This window comes from Triplophysa rosa, linkage group LG21, assembly GCF_024868665.1.
Source record: "Triplophysa rosa linkage group LG21, Trosa_1v2, whole genome shotgun sequence".
Lineage (NCBI taxonomy): Eukaryota > Metazoa > Chordata > Actinopteri > Cypriniformes > Nemacheilidae > Triplophysa > Triplophysa rosa.
Window position 1 is genome coordinate 11,695,887 of NC_079910.1, and position 13,720 is coordinate 11,709,606.

At 38.0% G+C, this 13,720-nt stretch overlaps 2 protein-coding genes across 2 annotated transcripts in view; one reads left to right on the forward strand and one right to left on the reverse strand.

Moving 5' to 3' along the window:
* Window positions 1-1,366: 1,366 nt before the first annotated feature.
* On the reverse strand, window positions 1,367-9,659 carry atp6ap1lb (ATPase H+ transporting accessory protein 1 like b). Its single transcript, XM_057363374.1, has 7 exons — window positions 9,445-9,659; window positions 6,920-6,960; window positions 6,049-6,134; window positions 5,598-5,839; window positions 3,287-3,337; window positions 2,943-3,186; window positions 1,367-2,838 (listed from the first exon to the last, which is right to left on the reverse strand). The coding sequence occupies exons 1-7, from the start codon at window positions 9,543-9,545 to the stop codon at window positions 2,602-2,604; spliced, it is 1,002 nt and encodes a 333-aa protein (XP_057219357.1). The 5' UTR covers window positions 9,546-9,659; the 3' UTR covers window positions 1,367-2,601.
* Window positions 9,660-10,259: 600 nt separating this feature from the next.
* The window catches only part of dnah12 (dynein, axonemal, heavy chain 12), a 30,613-nt gene continuing 27,152 nt past the window's right edge, over window positions 10,260-13,720 (forward strand). The window contains exons 1-4 of the mRNA XM_057363373.1: window positions 10,260-12,419; window positions 12,595-12,806; window positions 13,422-13,509; window positions 13,615-13,641. Coding sequence (XP_057219356.1) covers window positions 12,607-12,806; window positions 13,422-13,509; window positions 13,615-13,641 — 315 coding nt within the window. The 5' untranslated portion in view covers window positions 10,260-12,419; window positions 12,595-12,606. The remainder of the gene's footprint in view (window positions 12,420-12,594; window positions 12,807-13,421; window positions 13,510-13,614; window positions 13,642-13,720) is intronic.

Sequence of the window (13,720 nt, forward strand, 5' to 3'; positions counted from 1 at the left end):
AAAATATTAGACCCAATAACCCCAGCAGAGGATCACTTAGCTTAATATGAACTTGCTCTCTGCTATCCTTGAATCCTTGAATGGGATGAGTCATGCTCATAAATCCATGTTACAGAAGCATCTGGAGCTTCAATTCAGTGACAACAAAAACAAAGTGTTGTTGTAGATCTAAATATAGGTGTTAAAGGGATAGGCTAGTTTGCCTAAAAAATAAACATTATTTTATCATTTACTCACCCTCATGGCATTCCAAACCTGTATGACTTTTGTTCTTCTGCAGAACACAAAAGAAGACATTTTGAAAAACGTTGGTAACCAAAAAACACTAAACTCCATTGACTTCCATTGTATGAACACAAAACCACCAAGACATTTCTCAAAATATCTTCTTTTGTGTTTCACAGATAAAGTCATGCAGGTTTTGTGGGTGAATAAATCATTTTAGATTTTTGGGTGAACTATCCCTTTAACTGCCTAAATTATTCTGTGTTTTATAAGATTACAATTGTTCCTCTCTCCCACCCTGTTTTTCTTTATCTCTTCTTCATAAGTTTAGATTTTTTTTTATTGTTGACTGTCATATAATGCAATTATAGACCCCATGAAACACAGATTAGAGAATTTTGGAGGTTTAAGCTCAGAAGAAATTGTAAAACTCATGCTTGCATTGAAATAACCACAATCAATAAACATCATCATCAATAAACTTAATAATTAAAGAACAACATGATATTGTTTGTATCTGCATCACAAAGCCAGACTAAAAGCCAGCTGTGAGGCTGTTCGAGCCTGCAGGAAAACACTGGGCGTTGTGAGAGTCAGAGACTCTCATAGAATACTGTAGGTGTATGTGTGAATAAAGTTCGAAAGCAGACAGGTAAACTGTCCCGGTAATAGGGCTGCGCCACAGGCTCCTGCTGAGAAGTGTGAGAAGAGAGCAGATGGCAGAAAGGGCAGGAACAAAAAATCAAAGGCACGATGAGTTTGCTGCTTTTTACCATAAAAGCCCAGGCCATAGCAGAAAGTCTGAAATGGGTAAAAAAGACTGTAGTGTCCCCTACAGAACAGGTATTGTGACTTTGCCACATTTCTGAGAAAAAAATAGCTTGAACTGGTCTGGTTGGCTGGTTTAGGAGGGGGTCTGAATGGTGGCCCAGTTTGGCCAAGCTAGTCTTTACTGCTGATTACCCAGTCTGACCACCTGACAAGTGCCTAAATCCCTCTAAAACAGCAAGCAGACCAGCTTGACCAACTTTTGTTTTATCAGCAGGTTGAATGTGGCCAATCTTTACATTACATACATTACAACAACACAGCAAACGCATGCAATTGATCAATGCTAATAATATAAAAGTATGGACACATGTTTTGATCTGATTTTGTTTATTGTTCAGACAACTGAATCGACTGACGTTCAGAAACCCTTCTTGTGCACTTCAGCATGAACACCAGCATCATTCAATCCAAATGAACACACGTCTGTCTCCAGTATGATGCGTGCCACGGTAGAGGTTTATCTCTAGTCATTGTCATGCTGCAGGTTATTGTGATAATGAGTTACCGATGTTATTATTGTAGATACAGAGGTATACCGATTATGATACTGAGGGTATTAAACACTTATATGAATAGTTGTACAGCATTCTTTCAGCATCGCTATAGTTATACTGTCTGTACTATAAATTCTCAAGTGGTGCTAAATTCAGCTATTAGTCCTAATATGTTCCACCTTCATATAAAAATGTTCTGTGCAATATATCACATACTCCTGAAGCTTATAAAATCGCTAAATATTTTACGCACTTTTTAATATTTCAAGCTTTCAAAGGTGCTTTATATTAGAGGTTTGTTCATTACTAAAATAGCGGTTATGAATAGAGATCTATATGGATAGCTAGCTGATCATTTCAAGCCAATGAGTATATTTATGGAGGTCCTGGATCCTACTATGTTGGAATATTTAAATTAATAAAGCAGAATATTGAGCACTGTACACATATTACGGTTTGTTTTGTTCTTTTCATATTCACATTATTACTGTCAGTTATGCAACAAGGCTCACGAACAGTTTTGCACCACTTTGGCAGTCATAAAACAATTGGCAGATCCGCGACCCCCGAAAAGACTACAGACTCCGTTACAGATGAATGATAAGGTGATTTCTGAAGTACTGTAAAAAAAAGACTTTCATATTCAGATCACAGTCATTACAGTTGTATTCTTTCTGACATCCATTAGTCAATTCATGTATGTCTAACCACAGTACTTGTTTCCAGTCAGTGAAGTGCTTTGTAAAATCCTCCAGAATGGAATTTAAAGGCAATCTCACAATTTTTTGTCCCCATTCCACAGGTTTCCCAGTCCTGGTCCTGGAGAGCCGTGATGTGCCCAGGTTTTAGCTCCTGCTTAGGTTTAAAAAACCTGATCTATTCACATCCTATCCACCGTAAGAAGTTATGTTAAGACAGGGATCGGTGTGATGAGGATTGAGCGACCAGGAAGACATTTCGGCCATCCAGAATCAGAAATAGCAATCCTTCTGCCCCTCTGTCTTCTGCAAGACTGGCCCACAGCTGGTTTTACAGCGTTTTACATTGCTGCCTACACACTGTTCTTGTCCGGGAGCTCAGCTTCGGGGGTGCGGGGGAAGTATACGGTGGTCTTGTGCTCTTCGTAACGGTCGATGTGCTTGAGGTGGACGACCATGTGCAGGGCGTAGGCCAACACCAGCAGCAGAATCAGAGATGTGATCAGGCCCATCAAGATGGCTGGAGTGAAGAAGGTCGCGCAGTCGCTAGCTGAAGCAAATTTGTTGGATTGGACATTAAAGGCCTGGATCTGAAAAGAAGCAATACAGTGAATGTGATGAGAAATGATTCATAACAAAAAAATGTTTTGGTGAGCCGGTGGCTTAAGTTAATCTTCAGAAATAACACAGCTACCTGAAAATCCGTGAAAGTGATGTGCCAGTTTGCCGAGCTGTCAGTGTGCGAGCTGGGCACAAGTAGGGTGTCGTATTTCTGTAAGCTGCTGACATGCTGGCAGTGGTAAGAATAGGTGGCGGGGGCATAGACCTCCGTGGCATTGAACGTGGCCTCATGAGTCCAGTTGTAGTGGATGTGAACGCTGTCCAGAGTGAACCAGTTTTGACCTACTGATTCATAGAATGTGTTGGACATCTGAAGCCTTTAGAGCAGGAGACAAAAAGAAGCAATTTATCAACGATAATAAGATTTTGCACAAGCTTCTGTCATGAGGAGCGTGGAAGCGAAAAAAAAGTGTTCACCTGATTACAAGTCCTCTTATGTCTTCCACATCACCCAAACGCAAAGACAACCTAGAAGAATATCAGCGTTTTTCACAATTGAAAAACAACATCTACTATACTTACAGTAATAATATTTTAGTAAATGCAAATTCCCCTCAAATTCATAGAGGGGTCCTATACAGTATATAGATACATATTTATACAGGTGCTGGTCATATAATTAGAATATCATCAAAAAGTTGATTTATTTCACTAATTCATGTTCACAGTCCTGTTGGAAAATGAAATCTGCATCTCCATAAAGTTGGTTAGCAGCAGGAAGCATGAAGTGCTCTAAAACTTCCTGGTATACGGCTGCGTTGACTTTGGACCTCAGAAAACACAGTGGACCAACACCAGCAGATGACATGGCACCCCAAACCATCACTGACTGTGGAAACTTTACACTGGACCTCAAGCAACGTGGATTCTGTGCCTCTCCTCTCTTCCTCCAGACTCTGGGACCCTGATTTCCAAAGGAAATGCAAAATTTACTTTCATCAGAGAACATAACTTTGGACCACTCAGCAGCGGTCCAGTCCTTTTTGTCTTTAGCCCAGGCGAGACGCTTCTGATGCTTCCTGCTGCTGACCAACTTTATGGAGATGCAGATTTCATTTTCCAACAGGATTTGGCACCTGCACACAGTGCCAAAGCTACCAGTACCTGGTTTAAGGACCATGGTTTCCCTGTTCTTAATTGGCCAGCAAACTCGCCTGACCTTAACCCCATAGAAAATCTATGGGGTATTGTGAAGAGGAAGATGCGATATGCCAGACCCAACAATGCAGAAGAGCTGAAGGCCACTATCAGAGCAACCTGGTCTCTCATAACACCTGAGCAGTGCCACAGACTGATCTACTCCATGCCACGCCGCATTGCTGCAGTAATTCAGGCAAAAGGAGCCCCAACTAAGTATTGAGTGCTGTACATGCTCATACTTTTCATCTTCATACTTTTCAGTTGGCCAAGATTTCTAAAAATCCTTTCTTTGTAATTGGTCTTAAGTAATATTCTAATTTTCTGAGATACTGAATTTGGGATTTTCATTAGTTGTCAGTTATAATCATCAAATTAAAAGAAATAAACATTTGAAATATATCAGGCTGTGTGTAATGAATGAATATAATATACAAGTTTCACTTTTTGAATGGAATTAGTGAAATAAATCAACTTTTTGATGATATTCTAATTATATGACCAGCACCTGTATATATAAAAAAGGGCTGTAAGATATATTGAAATAATCAAAATATCGCAAATGTGCACACTGCAGTATGCACATCACAATGGTTTGCAATAACAATGTTTTTTTAATGAAATGTTTTCATAGAAGTTATGTATAGTCAAAGGTTTGGGTTTCGCGAATTGCAACCAACGGCTTAGTCCAACGGTCAGCCCTCCTTTTCGAAGCACTACGGTGGCTGTCACAGGACAGAGATGACGTCACGTTTTCGCTTCTTTGCCAAAGGAGATAACATATTTACGAAACATGCTCTGTAGAGACGTTTGTCCATTTAGAGATACTGTAGAAACATGGTGGCGCAACACGGCGAATTCCACGTAAGTGGACCCGCGGCGTATTTAGATAGAAATAACTGATTCTAAGCTAATAAAAACATAATTCATTATGTAATGTCTTTATACACCTCTGGATTTATTAATTTATATTATATTGCATTTCTGTCATTTGTTCCTCCTTAATCTCATACATTGCATCTTTTAAGTCCCAGTGAAATACAAAAATGTCATTTTTTCATGAAATATTGCAGCGTCTATAGTTAATAGCTTATCAATGTGGGTCATTTTCTTTATTAAATCTTCAGTTAAAATCTGAAAATGCACTTCTGCCCTGAAATGATTATCCATCTCAAATGACGTAAATTAGACGGGTTGGCCAGAGCATCGGTTAACTCCTCCCCTTCAACTGTCAGTCTGCTGCCCATTTAATTTCAAAATCAAGGCAACAGCTGTTTTACACATCCAATCAATTCACAGTGAAAAACGCAAGCCACGCCCACTAATCGTCTACTTTGAAATTCCTTTTCACTCGGAAATGTGTCAGAATACGGAAGTAAAAACGATCGCAACTTCCGGCTCACGGGGACTTTAAAGCATTATTGTTATTGCATGTTGTACATTGTATTATTTAGCAAGTTGTCACACATCACATTTTCCTTCAATATCATGCAGCCCTAGTATAAAGCTAATATAAACAAAATAAAAAAACTTAAATAGACTTGAAATTTGACAGTTATCTAAAGAAGAAAATAATTTTAAGAACACATACGTGGCCTTCTCCTTGGTACAAACAGAGCCTTTGGTGTCCACTAGTGCGCTGGCTCCAAACACCCTCTCTGTGAGGTCCAGGAAAGTGTTGTTCCTATATCGAATAGCCAGTCTCTTAGCTTTGAAAAGGATGCATATCTTTCCATTGTAAGCCACAGTTAGTGGGGAGTAGGGTCCAGAGCTGGTAGACTGAAGTAACTTCCGCTTGGTTCTGGGCTGGGCATGCAGATGCCACCCGTAAGGCTGTTTAAAAACAGGACATAACAGGAAACGTGCATTATGTATGTGCTGCGTTTATCTCCAGTGTTGCAAATTCATAGGCTCACACATGCTCACATTCTCCTGTAAATCTGTCACTGTGTTATGAGTCTTGTAGGATGCTGGCTGAATTAAGTCAGAGATGTTGCTTATGAAAGCCAAGGTCACATTGACTATCAAAGAAAATGCAATACCTGCAGTATTCTTCTGAGTGGATTTTCAGCTGCAGGCGAATAACTCTCCTCGTGTGAGGCACTTGGACTCTCGACTTGTTCTCTTTCTGCATCACAAAATGTTGAAATAGGACAATAGGGGAGATGGCATGATGAGTTCTTCCAGTACAATGACTCACTGCTTTATTTTTAGGAAACTTTAACAGTGACCATGCAAGACAAATAGCTTGTTTTTTGCTGTGTTAGGAATAGAAAAGACACAATGTCACTACAATAGAATTTGCTATGTAGACACTAAAATATTCATGTTTGAATCTACTGTATTTGAGAATAAAATTAAATTCCATTTGAATCGGTTTCTGAAAAACAGTTACATTCTCTTCAATTACGCTGCATGATGGTCAATAAATAAATAAAAATAAACAATATCGTCAAACGATTAATCATGATTAATCACATCCAGTATAAAAGTTTGTGTTTAAATAATATGTCTGTGTACTATGCATATTAATTTTGTACTTATAAACACATAATATATACTTATTTAGGAAATATCTACATGTATTTATTTATATTTTCCAATAATTAAAATGTTATATAAATGTTTATTAATTTTTATATTTTTCTTATATATGCATGTCTGTGTATGTTTTTGTAAATACGAAATTAATTTGCACACTACACAGCCATTATGTAAACACAAACTTATATTCTGGATGCGATTAATCGTTTGACAGCCCTTTAAACAACACAAAAAGTTGCTTATCCCATTCTATTATGCACAGTTGACAAAAACAGGATGACCAGTAGAAAACTACATTTAACATAAGCCAGAGTGAATGTAAAACAGAAACGGAAGTAATGCAAGCAAAACCAAAACCAGTACACTGACCTGTTCTAATTCTCACAGCTTGATATGCTTGGACCTCCGAACTGTGTTGGAAAAACAAAATGAGAAAACAAAAGAGCGGGTTGATCTCTTTGTGTCACACTGTGGCCTACTTATCAAGACAGATTTCCCATAGATCCGCTGAGCCTGATGCAGCAGTGATGCATGACCATATGTCTGACATCTTCAGTCCAGATTAGTGTCTCAGAAGCCAAGACATTTAGTCAAATGTCGTGATTCTTGACACGTGCTTAGCACCTCAGGTCCACCAACAAAGATAGGGTAAAAACGGCTTACCACTTTGCGTGTGGGCAAGTGTGTTTTTCTCTGACGCCACCTTGTCCCTTGATGACTGGCTTGAAATTTACTGGATTATCCTGAGATGAACCGTTTAAATGTCTGATCAGAGAGATAATAGGCTTGGCAGACGATCTCTTAAAACCTTTTAAGAAAGTATTGCCCTATCTGGCAATGCTGTAGGTGAGAAGCCTTTGTACATTGACTGTATAGTGCCGCTATAAGGACCGTTCTACAATTTGTGCATAAAGCTTTATGATCAAGAGATTAAAGAATCCAGCACATTAGACTCGCAGGAAAAATAAACAGATTACCGCATGGAGCGTTTCATTTAGTTCCTTAGCGATACGAACGTTGCATTACCAGCTGTGAGACATATTGACTCATAATACACTACAATCCAGTCGAGGTGGCGGTTTTAGCAAATAGGCATGGAAACAAGACAGAAAATACACAAAAAGTACTTTACAACTACTTTTATAAACATCTAGTTTTCGCTGTTGCTTTCTAGCTCTGCTTAGAAAAATCTTGTCTTTGGAGCGCTGTTGGGAAGCGTATGTGTGTGTTTGCACGAGGAACAACTCGCCTTTGTTCTAATGCCAGTTTACCGAGGTCAGCAGCTGAGGACTGCGCTGCTGTCATTGGTTATGGCTGGGCACAGTAGACTAAGTGCTGAATTGAGCATTTATGTAATGAAAAGCAGATCTCACACTATGTCTTCACCTCATTGCCGCTGGCGCTGTCAGTGCTCAAAATCGTCTTTTGCATGTACGGACTTAGAATTTTGCATAAGGATGAAATGTTTGGATGTGATACACTAACACAGCACTCTAAAAACAAAACAAATCTTAAAAATATATTTGCTCAATGGTGGGTAATAATATTATTGCCTTTGGTTTAATTCCGCTTGCTCCCTTTCTGAAGCGTCTGTTTTTGTACTGACCCTGAGAAACTTGAGAAGGGTTGTAAACCACTGAACCCTTTTTACTCCTAATATACATTTCTGGACAAGCAAGAGCCTTAATGTTTCAACAGCCTGCAATGCCGCACTTATCCCGTACAGAATGAATCCTAAGATTTAGATCCGTCTAGGGAGGGTTAGTTGGGAGGGTTGTTTACCATAACTGCAGTTAACAGAAACAAACAACCACATGCTTCCTTTAAATTTATTTAAACATTTTTAATGAAATTAAAGGGATAGTTCACCCAACAATGAAAATTCTGTCATCATTTACTCTCCCTCACGTTGTTTCAAATCTGTATGAGTTTCTTTGTTTTGTTGAACACAAAAGAAGATATTTAGAATAATGTAGGAAACCAAACAGTTCTGGGGCACCATTGACTGTACCATAGTAGTTCTTTTTCTTACTATAGAAGTAAATGGTGCCCCAGAACTGTTCGGTTACAAACATTCTTCCAAATATCTTCTTTTGTGTGCAGTAGAAAAATAATCAATAATAATTCCTCAATCTGGATTTTAATGTTTTCCAATCAATTCATTGCAATTTAATATTTAGATCATGGAAATGCATCGAAAACAAAACACGTTTTTTTTGCATGTTCTTCTAAAACTTTCCAGCCCTTGAAAGAAAACCAATTTGAATAAAAATCTGTAAATCTGTATACTTTCTTGGACATTTTACATGTACCATACCAACATAGAAAACTTTGTTATACATTTGTTCAGTTTAAATTTATTAACTTATATGCTCATTCCTATACAGTAAATACAGAGATGTCATCACTGTGCCAATCAAATTATATGAATAAACATTTGTTAAATAAGTAAATAAATGCAACTAAACTAACATATTTATGATGTTCCAGGTGTGGTCAGAGCAAAGGAATTCAGGCACTGGAAAAGTGAACAATAGGCTATAGATATTCATCATATTTGAAGATGCCCTAGCAATCTCACTTCTCATTCTTACAGTGGAGTTGCATCTGTAAACTGACTCCTATACAGCCAAAACACTGGAGGGGTTCTGCCTGCTGTCCCATTGTCACAGCCATGTTTAAATGTCTCAAAAACAAACTGCACCAAAACAACACCACATCAAAATCTACAGTTCATGCTCAGAAAATTTACACACAGGCCGTTTCGACATTTTTCTATTAAAGCGCATTTTCTTGGTGTCTCCTGTAATAGACCAAGACATCAGCGCATCAGCTGCACAGCATCACTGCCCCATTCCCCCTCCCCATAGCGGAGCAGAAAGCGCAGCTCTTACCTCCTGTCCAGGATCGCAGGCACTTGATCGAAGGGCAAACAAAGAGAGACAAACACACACAGTAACAAAGAAAAACACAGGAAAAGCTTGTGTTTAGCCATTGAGACAATCTGAGGAGACTGCCAGAGATGAGGTCTGCTTCATAATCTGCTCTGAAAGCACATCCCTAAACCTGAGCTCTCTGACGGGCGGCCCACGCAGCCAATCGGCACGCAGGGGGAAGATAGTCGTGCGTCACTCGCCTCACAGGCTTCATTCTTGCAGCCTTTCTCTCCCCCACACCCTCTCTCTCTCTCTCTCTCTCTCTCTTTCTCGCTCAAACATGCACTCCTCTACCCCTCCCCATTCTTTTTTTCTCTCCTGCACCCTCACTCTCACATACAAACATACAGTAGCTGCTTGCCAACCCGAAGCGAAGGGATTTATGTGTTTCAACTCCTGTCCCAGGGACCCAGTTGTATAAACACTTAAAATCCGGCAAGGTTGTAATTTAGTTGAGCTTTACTTGAGTTGAACTTGGGTTCTTAAAGCAGAATAAGAGGTGACGACAACGTGACCTAGATTTACACAGGGTGACGTTGATAAATGAGATGTTTCAAACACAAGAACATACCGCAACCATACACCGTAGTGCATTACATACCATACCACATTTAAGGGATAGTCCATCTTTCATCATTTACTCAGCCTTATGCCATTCCAAACCTGTATGACTTCCTTTCTTCTGCGGAACACAAAAGAAGATATTTTGAAGAATGTTGTTAACCAAACAACACCGGCCTCATTGACTTCCATTATATGGACACAAACCACTAGACATTTCTCAAGATATCTTCTTTTGTCTTCCACAAGAAGAGTCATACAGGTTTTGAATGAAATGAGGGTAAATAAATGATCGCTTTCTTCAGTGAGCTATACCTGTAATCTAAAGTAGAGGGTAAATGATTACCATTGGAATTAATTTAGAAGTTAGAATGAGATCGATTGTAATGTACCACACAACGTATTTGTTTATGTAGGACTGATGTGTGGCTTAACCGTCGTCTAGTTGTGTCTTTCAGCAGTCTAGCACAGTTTAAAGCAGCATGAATGAATGATTTGTGCATTTATAAAGACATACTGAAGCAAAACTGTCAAATTTATACCTAAAGTCTTCCAATCAAGATTTAGATTCTGTAAATAAAATAACCAAGTGGGTCATCTACTGTAGTGCTTGTCTAAAATGTGCTTCCAGTGAAAGTGAAGAGCAGAGTGGCAGCTGTCAATCATCCTCATTAGATAAGACAGGCTTAGTTTAAAATGGCCTTCAAACTGGTCTGTGATTTTCAAAGCATAGATGTGACCCTGTATCACAAAACCAGTCTTAAGTAGCAACGGAACATTTTTAGTAAAAGACAAAAATACATTGTATGGGTCAAAATTATCGATTTTTCTTTTATGCCAAAAATCATTAGGATATTAAGTAAAGATCATGTTCCATGAAGATATTTTGTAAATTTCCTACCTTAAATATATAAAAACTTTATTTTTGTGAGTGGATGGTCTGCCACAGTGTCCCTGTTTAACAACTTCAAAGGCAATTTTCTCAATATTTTGATTTTTTGCTTGTTGTATCTCAGTCAGATATTGTCCTATTCTAACAACTCATACATCAATAGAAATCTTATTTATTCAGCTTTCAGATTATGTAAAAATCTCAATTTCGAAAAATTGACCCATAAGACTGGTTTATTGTTGTCCAGGGTCACAGATAGACAAAAATGCTGAGGCTGGCTGTCCTCAATGTGCTTTGTTACTTTCACTCATAATGGTTGACCCATAAGGACGCAAATCATGAAATGTGTTACCTGTCACTACTTAGATCATAAGTTTGTAACGGAAAGATGTTTATACAGGTACATCACAATCTGATGTAATATACAATCTTTAATATGATTTGGACTATAAGAGCTGCAAATTAATCCATGTGTTAAAGAGACATAACACATTTGAACAGATTTCTTGGTTATAATGGGAATTGTATTCATTTGAACGGAGTTGATAATGGTCAGTTTAGGTCTCAAATGTGTTGATATTGGTGGATTGTTATCTGGCAGATTAAATCCTACATGACTAAGACCCAAAGCACACTACGTAAAGGAATGTCATCATGGTTTCTATAGCAGCCAACAGTAATTAATGTTATTTGTAATGGAAACCATTACGAGTTTGAATTATTTATTTTCAGTAGAGTATTGGCTCGAGAACTCCCCAAAATAACAACGCTGGCGCAATGTTGCCCCCTTGTGGTAACGTTCGAGGCCAAAACTATCATAAAAATGGAACAGCGACGGTGTAGTTTTCTGTCAGATGAGATGGACATCTTAAAGATGTCTGTAAGATGTTTATTGTATGTAAATCTGTCTTTTCGAAAATGGTTATCAAATGTCAAACCATTTCACAGTAGGCTGCCTATACAGGGCTATATCATTAGCATTTACAAATATTGGACATCCCTTTCATTTATATTCACTTTAAGAACCTCAAAAGACACAAAATACTAATCACTTAAGATTCAGATTTGCCCAAACAACAAACACAACGTTATCGATCTCTCATATTTTTGTGCATTAGACCTAAGTTACCCAAGTACGTGAGGCACCCGGTCCTGCGACTCATTTGGTAACATGATCACTTGTTTGCTGCCCACCTTCTGAGCGACATTACCTGTATTAACAACTGTTGCGCACCTCGTGACTGTTTTAGCATCCGGCACTTATTCCTTAACGCTTGATATCAACATTGCGGCACGAATGCCGAGCTAATTTTATTCGAAAAACATTGTAATCAAAATAATTAAGCAGTCCTTCATGCCGATGGCACGTGATGACGGATAAATCCGCTTCCGGTTGTGTTTCTATGGAAACCGCATTGTTTGAGGAAGAACTGCAAACTTCGGCGTAGGCTATACCGCAAAATAACGGATACGAGAGAAGGTAAAATTGCATATATTTATCTGCAGTAACTCGTCTAAACTCTGGTATGATCAAAATGGCTCGGTGTTTGCTTCCCACACTCGTGTGGCAACACAAACGCTGAATCTTAGTGATCTAAATGACTTAATTTTGAAGCACATCAATGCAATATATTTAATCTAGTAATTTCTTTCAGTGGTTAAAGAAAATGCCTACCTCATCGGGGGCCTTTAAACCTCATGGGGCTGATGCTTTGCAGAGGTACAATGCTTTACCTCCTATACCAACCATAAAGGTCGAGGGGGGTAGGACAGGGTTCGACCTCCCAGAGCACAGACAGACTCTGAGGAGAAGATTCCTCCAACACAGTAGAAGTAAAGTACAGCAGCAACAGATCCAAAGCATGATGTAAGTCATTTGAATGTTTAGTGCTGATGTCATTTCTGTTGACTGTAACTCCCATACCTTTACGTTTTTTGCCACTTTGAATCACTTCATTTATTAGATGTTATTTGTTTTCTTTTTACATTTTAAAAATAAAGCTATTTATTTTACTAGGTCATTTGTTTGTAATGGTTCTTTCTCGTTGGATGTTGCTTTGAACACTGTGGTTTGTGCTTTAAATATCAATAACATCAATCGCGATTAATCGCATCCAGAATAAAAGTTTGTGTTTACATAAAATATATCTGTGTACAGTGCATATTATATTTAAATATGTATTATTATATTATATTCGTATTATTATATTTTCTATATATTTAGGAAATATTTAAATTATTCATTTATATTTACCAATAATTGCAATTCTAAATAAATGTTTATTAATTGTTATATGTTATATCTTTCTTAAAAAAATGCATTTATGTGTATGTGTTCATAAATACAAAATGAATTAGCACAGTTAACCGACATAAATTACGTAAACACAAACTTTTATTCTGGATGCGATTAATCACAATTAATCGTTTGACAGCCCTAATTATAATAAGAACATATTGTAATAGTGATATGTGGAATTAGAGCTGACAGGGCAATGCAAACTTACCAAAGGATCCAGAGAGCCGGACCAGTTCCTCCTCGACCCCCTGAACCAGAGCTTCCCTCAACAGTATGAAACCTTTACTTGATCATACATTTTGCATTGAGCAACACCATAATATATAATTTAAATGTTTCAATTGTGATTGTTAATGAACCTTATATTTTTTTCTAGATAATGAGTGAAAAGAGGAAGGAATATGTATGTTTTTTTCCTTTTTCATCTCAGCTTTTATTATTATTTCATTTCATTTTCTCTTACAAATTATTTTGTCGTTTCC